Consider the following 17,886-nt stretch of genomic DNA (forward strand, 5'->3'; position numbering starts at 1 on the left):
CGCAAAGCGCGGGGTGATCACTTGCCACGCTCCCAATAAGAGTTAGCTCATGTAAGAACTAGTAGCAGACTTTTTTCTGACCGTCTATGTGGGGGATAAATTATGTAAAATGTTGGATACATTTTCTCAGGTATCGGTTGCAAGTAAACGAGTATTTGTGGCAAATACAGACGATTGTTCTCTACAAGCTAACAGTCGCACAGAATGAGTCCACAGGACAGTTGCAAAAATGAGTTTTTACATAAATTCCCAGCATAGAAACTGGGACGCCATATTGGTCTATGTTACCACTCCACACAAATCGGAAGTTCAACAGAGTACAGGGTTATCTCTGTATGAAGCAGGGAAGCAAGATGCTGTCACACTCTGAGTTTTGCAAAGCCTCACCGCAAGGAGACATCTCTTCGGTGAAGGATTTCGCTAAAAGAGTGAAACTTATCTGGAGACAAGTACAAAAAATGAATACAAAGGCCTTAGAGAAGCACCAAGGAGCGCATGGTGTGAAAGCACCATTACCTAAGCACCATGCGGGCCCCCCATGTAAGGGGGATATGAACAATTTGCCTCGTGTGACCCCAATTTCTGTAGAAGGCGGCGGGGGGGGGGGGGGGGGGGGGAGAAATAAATGCTGACAACGAGAAGAAAAAGGAAAAAGCAAAGCGGAGGAAACAGGATAATATAGCGAATCATCGGTATAACCTGAGACCTAGAGCAGTGATGTGGGACTGACATTAGGATTTACTTTGTGATTACCAGCTACAATAATAGGAACCATAGCTGTCAGTATGGTGCATTCCTCAATTTAAGCACCTGACATTCCTTCCTCAGCTTTGCCCCCCCCCCCCCCCAAACACCTTTCGTTTCTTTTGCCGCCCAGCATGGTCGTGCTACCATGGGACATCTCTTAGACCTCGTAAAGAGCTACAGAAGTAAGCATCAGCAGCAATTGGCAGTCACTGGTTCATCAACATCATGTGCCTGTGTATTCCTTGGGGTGTTAGGGCCTATATATATATATATATATATCGTTCAAGAGAATAGTTGCCCAAATTACATTTCTCCCAACCTTCAGCCTATGGGTTTGCACCGATCTGAACAACACGGCCCCCGAAAAGATGGTTTAATGAGTAAACAGACTTGAAGGCAAAGACCAAGTGTCCCCAAGAACCACAAGGAACAATTGTGTATAAGAGGAAGAATTTTAGTGTAATTAATTATCACAAGCCAGAATGTATAGTTTCAAAGGACGTGAACTGTGTAAATAAGATACAAGTCCGGAACCGCTGGAAGGATCAAAATCAGATAAATAGAGTCTTATGTAAATAGATGCATAGACAGAATTTGTGGGCGCATTCATTCCGTAAAGGAGGGGAGGGGGGTCAAATGATCAGAGTTAATAAGTTAGTTAAAGATAGAAGTCTTACAGTAATGAAGGTAGTTAAAATGTGAAGGAATATTGGCGGGAGGGGGGGGGGGGGGGAGGGGCAGAAGTCGTAGGTGTGTTACATTCTGTTGCACAGTTCATTGGTACGATACAATGGCGTAAGTAGTTCGGTGGAGCCCCAAGGTAAGCACCACGATGGAGAATCTCAGCAGCTCATGGTCTAGCAGTTAGCATTGCTGCCTCTGAATCATGGAGTCCAGGGTTCGATTCCCGGTAGGGTTGGGGATTTTCTCTGCCTGCGGACTGGGTGTTCGCGTTGTCCTCATCATTTCATTATCATAATTGTTCGTGACAGTGCCTAGACTGGATTGTGAAAAAAAATTGGACTGTGTAAAAAATTGGGACTTCGTTTGGGCACTGATGACCACGTAGTTGAGCAGCCCACAAACGAAACATCATCATCAACGATGGAGAATGCTGTGTCAATGGCCAGTGGAGGATATGACAAGAAACAGCTCGTTGCACACCAAATTTTCAACGCTGAGGGCGGTGATCGGGTCAGTTACGCCAGCCAAACAACACCAAAATATTCCACCGACCTACTGGGGAATAAGAACGGCAGGCATTAGCGGCAGAAAGCAGTATTTAGGGAGTGGCAGCCAACTCTTCAACACCGTCCATCGTGAAGCGTTGGGGTGACGCAGAACCTGTGTCACTTAGCGCCTCCACTGGTTCAGAGTCGTCACCGCCATCGCAATCATCGTAGCAGTCACCGTCGTAACGCAGGTCGTCGCCTAGGAAGCCCCACGTTGACGTTTCCGCCGTAAGGCAGCAGTCTGACCTGAGAGTCACTTTGGATGTGTTGTGCATACGCAACCGTGGAATATCGCTGACCTGTCACGCTGTCATGCCCGCCCTGCCTCTCCCCCCCCCCCCCCATCCATTTCGCCAGCCACCACCACAACAGATGGCCCATGGCGCGTGTGGTTTCAACCGCCATAGTACGAGGCAGCAGCTTCCAGTCTCTGCAGTTGCTGCAGTGTGCGCCCATGTGAGCGTCCGCCGGCTACCTTCGTCGCCGCCAAGAATATTACGAGCAGAAGCAAACCTCGCCCAGAGGGTCCACCACCATTGCAGCTGATCAATAAATGTTGTTATTCTGTCATCAGTAGACATCTATGGACACACCCCCTCCATCCTCTTTCTCACGCTCAGAAGAGAACCTACTTTCAAATCTTGCGACGGACAGTGGAGTCCCTAGCGTGTTAAAATGACCCGTATGTGTAGTGATGATAATCGACACACCTCACGGTAAAAGCCAAAACGGCACCACAAGACAGAAACTGCAAAGACCCTACTGTGTGTTCATACACTCGCTATGGCAGCCACAAAATAAACTACATTGCCACAGGATAAGTGCTTTCCTAGCAGCTGGCAACTTCGGTACACAACCCTCACAACGCAACTTTACACCTGGGACATCAAACATAGTTACCGTGGCAATAGTGCTCTCAATATTGTTTGTCCTGTGTCTGCCATGACATCCTAGCCTTTCATGCACCGACCATATCAAATGGCTCCGAGCGCTATGGGACTTAACTTCATCCCCTAGAACTTAGAACTACTTAAACGTAACTAACCTAAGGACATCACACACATCCATGCCCGAGGCAGGATTCGAACCTGCGACCGTAGCATCAGCGCGGTTCCGGACTGAAGCGCCTAGAACCGCACGGCCACAACGGCCGGCTGTTTTTCTGACACCGTGGCCTAATGGTGTCTCATTGTTGGAAACAATTGCTATCTGCAATGGGCACACGCCTGGGGTGGGGACAGTTAGTAGTGGAAACACCTTTTTTGAGTAACCGGATGAAAAATATTATGTTCCTATTGCTTTTTGCTCCAGTATATGTCTCTTGTTGTAGCACAGGCATTAATTCTTAAGACTTCAACGAAAACTCATCATAACTCAGTACCAGTAACATAGTGCCTAGTGGTGTAGTGGTGGAGTTCCGGCTTAAGCAGCCGATCAGAGTAATCGTGCTATGTGTTTCTGCCTGCAGCGCGAGCACAGCTGCTTTGTTTACTTTCTTCGGCCGACAGCTGACGTGAAGCCTTTGCGCTACAAGATGATGGCGAATCAATACAGGAAATCGACATTGAAAGTCTTGTTTAGAAACGACTTTCCTAGGCCAATATCACATGAAATCGAGTGCTTTTTGAAGAAGGGGGGCCAAAATCCCGGCTGGGACATCGTCGGCATGCACTTTTCAATCCTAAGTAGAACGGTCTGTGTGAATCTTATTAACGATGCTACATTTGACAAGGTTCTTCGAGAGACGAAACAAGGACTCCACTTTTGCTACACTGACGGCAATGTTGGCAACGTGGAAGGTGACCATGCTAGGTTGGGACAGCGGACTGGATGCATATTCGAACTACCCGTTAAACTCTCAGCGGCAGGCGTCATGGCTGTGTTGCGCCCCTACGGCATGGTACAAGTAAACGTGGCAGAAAAGTGGACCCAATTTAAGACATGTCCAGTCCTCAACAGAGTGCGCCAAGTGCGCATTGCGCATTGAATTCCGATGACACGTACAATCGTACCTTCACGTAGGAGGCTGCCGACCGATAATTATTTATGACGCCAACCTAAAATGAGCTCCGGATGTAGTAAAGAAGCCACCTACGTTCCGAGTGCCTTTAACGTTGGATGACACAACTTTCTCTGCAGGACGTGGTACCTCCACCGACGCCAAAGATCCTCCCAAACACTAATACGGGGACGCTCACGACGTCTCCTCTTGTCCAAACACATCAGACCGACGTTGCTGAACCAGACCCAACCACTGCGGACCGACCCCTGGCCGTCCAATGTGACTGATACCAACGAGCACTGCCAGCACCACTGACAATTAATTCACTTATCGTACCAACTGAAGCCAAGGAGGCGTGAGTCAATGCCATGGTTCGACATGGAAAGCCACACGCGAAAACAACTTTCGCCGAAACCCAGGAAACGATGCCAAGGGACTGTGTCAGGTCACAGCAGTTTCCACTCGCTGGAGGAAGAGCAAGTGATCTCGCAGGACGCCACCAGGGGGCCCACACCATTTATACCAATTCCAGCGTGTGGGACGGAGGGCAGGATGGGCGGCGTCCATCTACCACTCCTCTGCGGCGACCACGGTGACCAGGAAGCATCTAGTGCAGGCTGCGTAGACACACAGTCTCTTCCTATAAACCATTACGGTGTCACTTTCGCGCCCAAGTTGTGGGCAAAGGACGTCGAGATTGGACAGAACAGGATCTAGAGCCCACTGAGGAACTGGAAGGTCTGTGGTCGGTGAGCCGTGATGTCAGTCGTAATGTCCTCTTCTCTACAACATCACCATGGGTAACCCTGCCCAGCCACTGCGCCTCCGGGGTTACCGCTTGGCCACAATGAATACAAGGGTGTTAGCTCTCCTGCCAAGATCTAACTCCTGAGAGAATGCAAATTACAGGAGTCGACTTCGAATTCTTGAAAGACGTGTAGACCAACACATTCCAGTATTTTTATGATTATGCAACTAATGACATGAGGATTTTAGTGTGTGACAGCATGGAAGCCAGTGACATCAGTTATCTCCCCTCCGTTGGGGTATTAGCAGTCATAAATATGCACTCCTAACCGGTCCCTATATTGGTTTATAACTTGCTACTGCCATATAGACAGGTCGGATATTTTGTGAAAACTTGCACTTGAGAATGGCTATAAATCCGAAATCAAGATTATGCAAGGTAAATGGATAGTAATTTAAAGTTTCATGTCGGAAATTTCTTTCAAAACGGTTGCGTATGTAGCGTGTTGTCACAAGACCGCGGCTTTACTTGCGAACTCGTCTTCTCACCCTCCTTTCTGAGCAGTCGAGCCCCTTTGTACCAGATATCAGATAAATGACAGCTGCGGAGACTCACGAGTCGAGTTATGGGCACACTGAGACGGGGAGTTCGGAGATGACTTTACAGGATTCGCTGGTGACTTTAAAGCGATTACACGGAGTTGATGTCTGATCTCTACCAGAAACGGCACTGATTTGGATTCCACGTTAAACTGTTCCCCCTCTCCCCCGCTGGGTAGCTGGGGTAGGTTAGGGACACGCAAGCCGCCGAAGTGACGTCAAACTGAAAGACGTGCAGCAGGCCATTGAGTTAAAAGAAATAGTTCTACCAGTAAAAATATTGCGTAGGCATCCTTAATGAGCGAACTGAAGGCGTTGAAGCAAAAGTTTAGTAATACTTGCCGCTCTCATTTTTCTTGCTTTCAGTTAGAGCATGCAGTGTTCCTACACCCGCTTTCTCAACCTTTCCTACTGAATTCAAATGTAGCACAAACTAATCATCTTGAGGTTGCTTCTCTTCTGTCTCTGTTTGCTTACAAACAGATCTGTTTTTCGGAGGATCCGCCTTGAGTAAAACATTTTTATTTTGATTCCCCAGACATGTTTCACTGAAGTTTCAGCATCATCAATAGGCTTTTTACCATCTTCTATAAAACACGAAAAATGCTTTTTACTGTTTGTACACACATAAATTTGAGTTTTTAAGACAGTATTTCCGTATTTGAAAAAAAGGCAAATCTTGTACATTTACCTTGTTGCCACATGCGGTGGACTTCCTGGATTTTATGTCATTTAATGCAGCTATTCTGTTTTACAGTTTGTTGGGTCTTTACAGTGAAGATCATGAGGAAATCAGCAAAAGTAAGCGAAATGTATTGCAAACAAACTCACACAATCTGCCAAATTGTATTAGTTAATGGTAGGCATAACAGTAGGCATACAGTCGCAAATTTTCGAAGTAAATAACGCTCTACATTAAGTGGTACATGGTTGCAGGTGACAAACTGTGAAATAAAACAACTGCATTAAATAAAATAAATTCCAGGAAATCCGCAGCACGTATTAACACGTTATATATGCAAAGTTTTCTGTTTCTTTTAATTCGTAAATACTGTCTTAAAAACTCAAATATATAAGTGTACAGGTGTTAATATAAATTTTTCCTCTTTTATAGAAGATTAGAAAATAACAAAAATCCCACTGACGATGTTGAAACTTCAGTAAAACATGTCTGAAAAATTAAAAAAAAAAGATAATTATGATTTGAGCAAGGTGGACCCTCTCCAAACACAAATCTATCTGTAGCACCAAGGTTAAAGTGTTGCAGTTCATCACATAGGTACGTTATCGAAACTTCCTGAATGTGGAAAATCATTCATGCCAGAACGTTCTTTCTGGAAAACATTTCCCTCTGCTACCTTCACCGTTCTGTCACACCCAAAGCAAATATACCGCAAGTATTAGACTTTTTTCCACTTGCGACTCAACTTTCCATCGCTTACGCAACGTTCATAAGTTTGAAGTATGCAAAACCTACTGTGTAACAGCAAGATAAATACCGAACTTCAAATAAGAAGATAACAGTTGATAAACACCTTGATATCGCCCTGCCGCGGTCTCCTGGTCGGACGGTGCCTGAAATAATGTGGCCGGTGGCGCATGGCAGCTGTGGGGCGATGGAACTGTAGATTGTAAACTGCTCTGGTCTTCACGCAGCCGCGAGCTGTTCTGCAGAATTACTTCTGGAAGTTTTCGCTATTACTGGTGGGTTAGAAAGTGAACAGGATTATCTGTGAGATTCCACCGGACTGATACCTTTAGAAGACAGTCGAAAAGCTGATTAAAAAATAAAAGGAGGGAATGGACTGCAACTTGTGACTTTGCCTCTACAGTGCGCGACGTTCACAAGTAGACCACGAGGTGACACAGCGCAGTAATATTTCTGTCTCGCGTACTGGTTCATTACAAGCCAAGAGGATCTTCAAGTATTCCCTGCCCTGGTAGCAACATGTTAAAGCTTTAAAGCTCCACTCGACACCATCTCGAATACAAAGTGGTGTGAGTTCGATGTGATCTTCAGCATACTGCCATCAGGACAATGAATACTTTAAGATGCTCTCGCCCGATGAAAGAAACTAGTAATACACTCCTTTGCGAAGCATATTATTTACTGTGTAAATTGCTTATATTTAGTTTTCGAAATATTCTTGTACACCACATGAGAATACTCTAATCTGCCGTACGTTCTGGACACTGATGTAGTTATGTGTCCTAACCGTTGTGCGTGTAACTCCGACGGCGGAAGTGGGTTTCGAGACTAACGAGTATTGGGATTAGCTCGATCACGCTTCAGGGCGAGAAGGCAACCGAGGCGACGCAGCTGGTATCTTACAGAGCTCCCGTACACAGGAGGATCAGACTTCGAATCCCCCTCGAGTCATCCAGGACTAGCTCTTCCTAGGTTTCTATGAAGACAAATGCCTGGACGGTTTCTCTGAAGAAAGAATGTTTCCTTCCCCAACCTTGCCCAAAACTTGAATGTGTTCCCATTTCGTTAAACACTAATCTTCCTTTCTGTTTTATGCCGACCAGAATTTGTAGGTCCCCTCAGTAACAAATGACTGGTGGTTACTCCATATCGATGCTACTTTACACTTGAAGTACGCTACAAGCTATCACCAGCTGCAGATGGTAGCGCAGCAGAAGTTGTTCACCTCACCTAGTTTCCATGATAATTTCAACTTGCACAATCAGGATATAAAATGTATGACACCCACATGCTCTGACCGAGCTCGTAACTGAGATTTCAAAATAAGTGCTTTTAAGCACTTTAACACAGTATTTCACCAGTCAGGGACGACAAACTCTTATCTGCGCCTCATAAATGTGGCAATAATCTTATCGAGCTACATTCAGAAACCACTGTGTTGGTGCTCTTCAGAAGGTGTATAAATTGGTCGACTCCATCGTTGCTCCATTCACTGACTAGACATGAAACTCCTGTTGGCGTGCGTTCTCCTGTCAGTGGCGGTGGCGCAGGTGAGTGGGAAGCCTATTACTGATTCACGAAGTGTTATACAGAATACACGCACCGACGTGATACATCAGCGAACTGATAAATTTGCAATCAGGACACGCGTAAAAATCGTGTTATTATTATCGTACGTGTTATATAAACTCTCCGTTTCCCAGGCTAATATAGGACTCATTTCCCTAACAAAGAATATGTCTGAAGTTTTCCACGGCCTCACAAAATCCAAAGTGAAGTGCCGTCTCTCGTAAACTCTTTAACATAAATATCTCTCTCACTCTCTCTCTCTCTCTCTCTCTCTCTCTCTCTCTCTCACACACACACACACACACACACACACACACACACACTTTCTCTGCAACCTACCATCTAACAGTTATCAGTAATAATTCTGATTTGGTCCATAAGTAAATTGCAGTGATAAATAGAAACCAGTCTAACAGAAGAACATTTCATACCATTACATACCAAAAATACTATTTGGTGAAGCCTCCACTCAATCTGATAAGGAACTCTAGAGGTCCTAGTACAGAACCAAACAGGTTTTTTACCCACAAATATTGTACCTGTGTGGATATACTGCTCAAACTTTTCATATTATGGGTTCTCTGTATACGAAAGCGTGCTGAAAAATAATACCTCTAAATGTTTATGTAACACTGTTAAAGCCTCTTAAATGATACAAACTTTATTGACATTCAACACCATTATTCTTCATGTCTACATATTTATTCCACATGGTAGTCCCCCTGGTGCGGAACAAATTTCTCTCAACGAGAGACCAGTTTGTTGATGCCGTCACTGTAGAATGTCTGACATTGTTGACGGAGCCACAATTGCACCTCTCCTTGCACCGCTTCATCTCTACCAAAATGAAGGCCCTCAAAGGTGTCCTTTATGTTTTGAAACAGGTGAATATCGGATAAGGCCAAGTCAGGACTGTATGGAGTATGATAGATGGCAGTGAGCACGAATAACCCAACATCGTACATTATTGACGTCGATACAATCATCACCGTATACAGCATTAATTCTTCTAAGGATCTGTATTGGAGGCACGTTTTCTGAGGTTATAAAATCGATTGCAGCATGCCGTTTCTCACTGACCTACATTGTTACGTTACACATCGCATTATTACACCAACAATTCGGGGCCCTCTAGCAGCAGAGGCTTGCGAATGTGTTGTCGTGAAGAATAAAAATTATATAGAAAGTTTTAAGAGTTTTTGTAGTGGTGAAGCGGCGGCGGCCGCATCGTTTTGCAGTGCACGTTGACCCTGGACGAGCTGTCTAAGGGCATCCAATAAGGCCTGCGTCTACTGATTCTGTAAGCGATAAAATTCGGACAGTACATCTGGAGATTGTGGCGAAGCCATTACACAAGTAAATTAATGTGGTGTCACCGCCAGACACCACACTTGCTAGGTGGTAGCTTTAAATCGGCCGCGGTCCATTAGTACATGTCGGACCCGCGTGTCGCCACTGTCAGTAATTGCAGACCGAGCGCCACCACACGGCAGGTCTAGAGAGACGTACTAGCACTCGCCCCAGTTGTACGGACGACTTTGCTAGCGACTACACTGACGAAGCCTTTCTCTCATTTGCCGAGAGACAGTTAGAATAGCCTTCAGCTAAGTCCATGGCTACGACCTAGCAAGTGTGGTGTCTGGCGGTGACACCACAGTTTTCACATAAAGAAAATCGGAGACGTTGCTTTTCAGAGTGTCGTCGTATTTGGCTTTTGTGGCTGTAGGAAGCTGCTGCAGCATGATAAAAAACACGCCAAATAATAAAAATAAAATAAAAAACACAATAAGTAGACAACGAATGACAATGCAGAAGGTGTTTCTACCGTCTGGAGGAAAAGCCCTGAACTGACCGTCAATCTGTGGACGAATATTGACATGTTGGAATACCACTCCACAAATGATGTGAATCAGGAAACAAGATAGTGCCACACACTATTATTTCACTAAAAGTTGTTTTTTACTGAAAGCAGGTGTTGTGCACATTGATGTCGTTTTCATTATATATTATTATCACACGCATTACTCCACAAATGATGTGAATCAGGAAACAAGATAGTGCCACACACTATTATTTCACTAAAAGTTGTTTTTTATTGAAAGCAGGTGTTGTGCACATTGATGTCGTTTTCTATATATATTATTATCACACGCATTACGCTGAAGTGGAATGTAAGAGAAACTACAAATTCTCTGAAACTTCCTGGCAGATTAAAACTGTGTGCCCGACCGAGACTCGAACTCGGGACCTTTGCCTTTCGCGGGCAAGTGCTCTACCAACTGAGGTACCGAAGCACGACTCACGACCGGTACTCACAGCTTTACTTCTGCCAGTACCTCGTCTCCTACCTTCCAAACTTTACAGAAGCTCTCTACAAATTTCTACAAATTCTCTATTGTCTCACCATTTCTTGCGTGTTCTAGGTATCTTGAGTAGAGTAGAATAGATGGTGGTCTCAAACAGTCTGAAAGCTTGTAAGGGTGTTGCAATGTAGGCTGTGATGAGAAATACAGTTTAAGAAAAGAATTTTATTAGTTGCGTCTCTTCCAAGTTAATTAGTATTGAAGTTAGTCAGTCAGGCCTTTACGGGAGCAAATTCAAGCTGACCGCCAGATACAACTAGTGTCAGCTGTTCTCATTGTGATCCTTTGGCTCGGGTTTGATCCTTACTGTCATCCCATGTCCAAAGTTTATATTGTTCTTTTGTTCGGATTTAGGAAACTAGGAGGAAAACACGTTTTGCGACACCGTCTCCGTGCGCAGCAGCTATCTTCAATGTTTTTTAACTCGGAAACGGCACAACGTATCGAATTTTTGCTTGTCAATTTTTTCTCAGTACAACCTACCCTGCAACACCCTTATAAGCTTTTCAAACTGTTTCTGACGAACCTCGTATAAAATCAGTCCACATCGCTGAATATAATGGTGCACAGAGAGGCATGGAATGTCGCACCTGCAACAGTGTTGTGGGACGGAAGGTGTTACACAGATGAAGTGTCTGTCTTCCAGCACCCACGACACAGCTGGTTTTACTGGCTTTTTTCTACTTCCACACATGGAGATTTGCTGTAGGTTATAGCACATCCCTTAGTCATGACTGGACAGACGACTTTCACCGCAGCAACATTTCACTCCATTTGGCTTCCAGAACTGTGTTATGTTCAACGCTGTTGGACAACTCTTTATACACATTGTTCAACCAGAGCTGTTTACTATCTCTCTACTGTCAGGAAAGAAACCCGACATAACGTGAATGGAAGGTGACACATTACAATGCATACACAAGATGCTGTCGATACAGAATAACCGTACAAACGACTTCTTACACAAAGAATGGCGATGACTTGAATTAAGCTGCTGCGAAATACACTCCTGGAAATTGAAATAAGAACACCGTGAATTCATTGTCCCAGGAAGGGGAAACTTTATTGACACATTCCTGGGGTCAGATACATCACATGATCACACTGACAGAACCACAGGCACATAGACACAGGCAACAGAGCATGCACAATGTCGGCACTAGTACAGTGTATATCCACCTTTCGCAGCAATGCAGGCTGCTATTCTCCCATGGAGACGATCGTAGAGATGCTGGATGTAGTCCTGTGGAACGGCTTGCCATGCCATTTCCACCTGGCGCCTCAGTTGGACCAACGTTCGTGCTGGACGTGCAGACCGCGTGAGACGACGCTTCATCCAGTCCCAAACATGCTCAATGGGGGACAGATCCGGAGATCTTGCTGGCCAGGGTAGTTGACTTACACCTTCTAGAGCACGTTGGGTGGCACGGGATACATGCGGACGTGCATTGTCCTGTTGGAACAGCAAGTTCCCTTGCCGGTCTAGGAATGGTAGAACGATGGGTTCGATGACGGTTTGGATGTACCGTGCACTATTCAGTGTCCCCTCGACGATCACCAGTGGTGTACGGCCAGTGTAGGAGATCGCTCCCCACACCATAATGCCGGGTGTTGGCCCTGTGTGCCTCGGTCGTATGCAGTCCTGATTGTGGCGCTCACCTGCACGGCGCCAAACACGCATACGACCATCATTGGCACCAAGGCAGAAGCGACTCTCATCGCTGAAGACGACACGTCTCCATTCGTCCCTCCATTCACGCCTGTCGCGACACCACTGGAGGCGGGCTGCACGATGTTGGGGCGTGAGCGGAAGACGGCCTAACGGTGTACGGGACCGTAGCCCAGCTTCATGGAGACGGTTGAGAATCGTCCTCGCCGATACCCCAGGAGCAACAGTGTCCCTAATTTGCTGGGAAGTGGCGGTGCGGTCCCCTACGGCACTGCGTAGGATCCTACGGTCTTGGCGTGCATCCGTGCGTCGCTGCAGTCCGATCCCAGGTCAACGGGCACGTGCACCTTCCGCCGACCACTGGCGACAACATCGATGTACTGTGGAGACCTCACGCCCCACGTGTTGAGCAATTCGGCGGTACGTCCACCCGGCCTCCCGCATGCCCACTATACGCCCTCGCTCAAAGTCCGTCAACTGCACATACGGTTCACGTCCACGCTGTCGCGGCATGCTACCAGTGTTAAAGACTGCGATGGAGCTCCGTATGCCACGGCAAACTGGCTGACACTGACGGCGGCGGTGCACAAATGCTGCGCAGCTAGCGCCATTCGACGGCCAACACCGCGGTTCCTGGTGTGTCCGCTGTGCCGTGCGTGTGATCATTGCTTGTACAGCCCTCTCGCAGTGTCCGGAGCAACTATGGTGGGTCTGACACACCGGTGTCAATGTGTTCTTTTTTCCATTTCCAGGAGTGTAGGTTGTGATAAACGGTGGCTGAAGACAAATATGACGGAACCTGCAAGTCTCCTCCGTCGCCATCTGTGGTCGAACAAATACGGTGAAATCTCTAGCAGAGGACAAGATGTCGTTATTTTAGTCTTTTAGAAGGATATTTTGAGACATGTTTTCTCATTGCCTTTTTAGTTGATGGCCTGTTGTTTGGCATCTTTTCAGATCTCGGTTAGAAGGGCCACATCTTCTGCAAAGGCCGTTGTATCTTGTTTCTTGTCGGATTACTCTACGGACCTTTATGTTCCAATCGCTGACTATTTCTTCTAGGGCTCAATTAAATAGGAGACAGTTTTTCATACTCCACTGTTATGTCAAAAGGGTCGGACAGTTCTCCCGTTAACTCTGAATTATGTGTTGGAAAGGTTTTCGCCAATTCGGTTCGTGACATTGTTTCTATCTTTATTACAGAGGTGAGGGAATCCCATTCTGTTGAGTCGTATGTTTCTTGGAATTCAATGAAAGTAATACCAAGTGATTTTGATTTTTGATAAGCCATGAGGTTTCTGGAGGGTCTGGACAGTATCTTACTTTCCTGAAACCCGCTTGGTATTCTCCAGGTTGATGGTTGAGTTGCGGTTCTGCTTTGTTTAGTAGGACTCTAGAGAATATCTCGTATGTTACGTCTAAGAAAGAAGTCCCTCTGTAGTTGGTGGGGTCTGTTTTGGACCCTTTATTATGAAGTAGGTGGATGAGGGCCTTCTTCCAATCACCTGGGATTCTTTCATTTATCCGAATTTCTTCAAAGATGTTTGGATGGGACTCCATGGAATTTTGGTCGACATTTTTCTCAAGTTTATCTGTGATATGGTTTTCTCTTGAGGTCTTAGTTTTGAGATTCGGTGTAATTGTTTGTTGTTTCTCGACGATGTGTGGCTCCAAGTTTGTATTGGTTAATTTTAAGGTACTTACGTCCAGTTTTTCTACAAGGTCTTCATAGTTGAGAAGTCTCTGAAATATTCTTCAGATGCATTACTATTATCCCTGTTGCCGTGGGGAATATTTCCGTTTTTGTCTTGGAGTTGTAGAGCTGTATCCGGTTATTTTTCGTTTAAAAGTCTTATAAAAGTTACTTGCGTTTTTCTTCTGGATCTGAAAGAGGAGTTGGTCTTCTTCGGCTTTCTTGATTCTTTTGAGTCTCTTGTTCATTAATTTTCTTGCACTTAAGAAGTTTTGTTTGTTGGGCTCATTTTTGTGTGACTGCCACTTTTCGTGTAAGTCGTAATTATGCCTTTCACTTCAGTCTGTTCCCTGATTCACATGTTACCTAGTCCCTCCCAGTAGTTCCCTAATACACAACATGCATTCCCCCCGCCCCGTGACGTTTTGATAGGTTTTTCAAAATAAGTCATGATGGTAGACGAAGCAGAGAGGACATAAAGAGTGGATTAACACTCAACAAGATAGCATTCGTGGCCAAAAGAAATCTCTTAGTATCAAACATAGAGCCACAGTACCTGATGCATTTGCGGAGAACAAAAATTGTAGTAGAAGACAGAGACTACAATATACACAACAAATAATGGAGGGCGTTGGATGCAAGTGCTACTCTGAGATGAAGGTGTCAGCAAGGAAAGAAATTAGTGAAGAACAGTATGGAATCAGCCGGAAGGTTGATGACACAAAACTATTGTAATTATAATAACTACCATAAAGAAAAAATAGTAATGCAAACAGAGAGTAAGTTTTCCCCTTACGAGATTGCGAAAGCTAGGTTCCAGGTTTTTTTAACCCATTTTATTCACCACAAGCACTTTTACTCTTCTGTTTTTTTTTTCCTGTCCATACAAGCATCGTTTCAGCTACCTTAAACACAAAAAACTCAACTAGTTATATGACTTAATTGTTACTTTTTAGTGTTTCATTTGACACATTATTTCAGTGTTGTTATAATTTATTTCAGACCTAGTTACAAACTTTCTTTGTTCATCCTGTGTTCTGCACTGAGAGCAAAGAACACAAAAGTAACTCGAAGGTGAGTTACAGAAAATCCAGTGATCCGATACCTTCTTAGATATACACTGAAGAGCCAAAGAAGCTGATACACCTGCCTAATATTGTGTACGGCCCCCTCGAGCACGCAGAAGTGCAGCAACACGACGTGGCATGGACTCGACTAAAGTCTGAAGCAGTGCTGGAAGGAATAGACACAATGAATCCTGTAGGGCTGTTCATAAATCCGAAAAAGTACGAGGAGGTGGAGATCTCTTCTGAACAGCTCGTTCCAAGGCATCCAAGATACCCTCCATAATGTTCATGTCTAGGGAGCTTGGTGGTCAACGGAAATGTTTAAACTCAGAAGAGTGTTCTGGAGCCACTATGTAACAATTCTGGATGTGTGGGGTGTCGCATTTGTCTGCTGGAATTGCACAAGTCCCTCAGAAAGCACAGTGGACATGAATAGATGCAGGCGATCAGACAGGATGCTTACGAACGTGTCACCTATCAGAGTTGTATCTAGACGTGTCAGCGGTCCCATATCACTCCAGCTGCACGCGCTCCACACCATTACATTGTCTCCACCAACTTCAACAGTCGCCTGCTGACATGCAGGATTCATGGACTCATGAGGTTGTCTCCGTGTCCGTACACGTCGCTCCGCTCGACACAATTTGAAACGAGACTCGTCTGAGCAGGCTACATGTTTCCAGTCATCAACAGTCCAATGATGTTAACAGGCTCAGTCGAGGCGTAAAGCTTTGTCTCGTGCGATCATCAAGGGTACGCGACTGGGTCTTCGGGTCCGAACGCCCATATCAATGATCGTGAGAAAATAAAACACCTGCAGCTTTCCTTATGATTTTACTTTATTTTGTTGCTACCAGTTTCAACGCTTCAGTTGGCAGTTGATGGTTGGAGTGCTGACACGTTATCTGCGTATCCAGTAATGCTAGTAACTGATGTGTTATGAATGGGGCTCATATCATCCTGTACCACATCTAAAACAGCCTGAAGATGACGCACCGAAGCGCTGAAACTGGTAGCAACAAAATAAAATAAAATCATAAGGACGGCTGTAGGTGTTTTATTTTGTCACGACAGTAAACGGCCGTCGTCCCAGAGATCTCCTGCCAAAAGAATGAACAAACAAAAGCTTCATATCGATCATGTTTCGTTTAATGGTTCGCCCTCTGACAGTTGTTGATGGCCCAGCATCGAAATCTGCAACAGCTAGCGAAAGGGTTGCACTTCCGTCACGTTGAACGCTTCTCTTCAGTCGTCGTTGGTCTTGTTCTTGCAGGATCTTTTTCCGGCATCAGCGATGTCGGAGATTTGATGTTTTACCGTGAAATGGTCGTATGGGAAAATCCCCTCTTCATCGCTACTGCCGGCCGGAATGGCCGAGCGGTTCTAGGCGCTTCAGTCTGGAGCCGCGCGACCGCTACTGTCGCAGGTTCGAATCCTGTCTTGGGCATGGATGTTTGTGATGTCCTTAGGTTAGTTAGGTTTAAGTAGTTCTAAGTTCTAGGGGACTGATGACCTCAGAAATTAAGTCCCATAGTGCTCAGAGTCAGTTGAACCAGAACCATCGCTACCTCGGAGGTGCTGTATGCCATCGCTCGTATGCCGACTATAACATCACATTCAAACTCACCTAAATCTTGACAACCTGCCATTGTAGCAGCAGTAACCGATCTAACAACTGCTCCAGAAACTTGTTGTCTTATAAAGTCGTTGCCGACTGCGGCGCCGTATTCTGCCTGTTTACATATCTCTGTATTTGAATACACATGCCTATACCAATTTCTTTGGCGCTCAGTGTGAGAATTTCCTTTTCTAACGCCCTATCTGGAATGTATCACTACTCTGGCGCTGTTGCAGTGAGGAATATACACTATCTAATGAGAAAAGTATGACATCACTATGTAATGTGGAACTGACCACCAGATCTCACAAAGGCAGACCCGCCTATATAAAATGGTGTGCAGCGTATGGTGTTGTCAGTAGATAAGCAGTAACTGCAAAATTGGACGGTCAGGAGAGATTACTGACTCCAAAGTCGAGCTAGTTTTACCTGAGTAGCCGGCCGCGGTAGCCGTGCGGTTCTAGGCGCTCCAGTCCGGAGCCGCGCTGCTGCTGCGGTCGCAGGTTCGAATCCTGCCTCGGGCATGGCTGTGTGTGATGTCAAGTTAGTTAGGTTTAAGTAGAAAGTAGAAGTTCTAGGGGACTGATGACCACAGCAGTTGAGTTCCATAGTGCTCAGAGCCATTTGAACCATTTTTTACCTGAGTAAAAATTCCATCAAGAAAGTTTCAGCTGTTCTAATGCCGCACAACTCGACCCTTTGCGGTGTGATTGTGCAGTGGAAACGCGAAGGAACAACCACAGACAAGAAGACCTCAGATACCGACAGACAGGTACGGTCGAGCATTGCGAAGGGGTGTTGTAAAAAACTCACAGGAAACCACCGGAGGAAATCACGCGTGAGTTCCGAAGTTACCAGCAGAGCAGGTAGCGTAATGACTGTTCACACCGAGTTAAAAGGCATGGGGTACAATAGTCGAGTAACTCCTCCAAGTCACACATTAATATACTCAGTGTGAAGTGCTGTTTGAGACGGTGTACAGAGCGACGCCACGGACGGTGGATGACTGGACACGAGTGCTTTGAAGAGACGATTCACGCTATACCCTGCAGAAATCGGAAGGAAGGGTTTGGACATGGTGAATGCCTGGAGAACGTTACCTGCAGTGCCAAAACTGAAGTTCTGAGGAGACAGTGTTACGGTTCGGGGA

General features: G+C 45.5%; 1 protein-coding gene across 1 annotated transcript in view; it reads left to right on the top strand.

The window, feature by feature from the left end:
* Positions 1-8,189: 8,189 nt before the first annotated feature.
* Positions 8,190-17,886, top strand: part of LOC126146430 (brachyurin-like) — a 64,118-nt gene continuing 54,421 nt past the window's right edge. The window contains exon 1 of the mRNA XM_049915620.1: positions 8,190-8,307. Within this exon, the coding sequence (XP_049771577.1) occupies positions 8,260-8,307 (48 nt within the window). The 5' untranslated portion in view covers positions 8,190-8,259. The remainder of the gene's footprint in view (positions 8,308-17,886) is intronic.

Source organism: Schistocerca cancellata, chromosome 2, assembly GCF_023864275.1.
Source record: "Schistocerca cancellata isolate TAMUIC-IGC-003103 chromosome 2, iqSchCanc2.1, whole genome shotgun sequence".
Classification (NCBI taxonomy): Eukaryota; Metazoa; Arthropoda; class Insecta; order Orthoptera; family Acrididae; genus Schistocerca; species Schistocerca cancellata.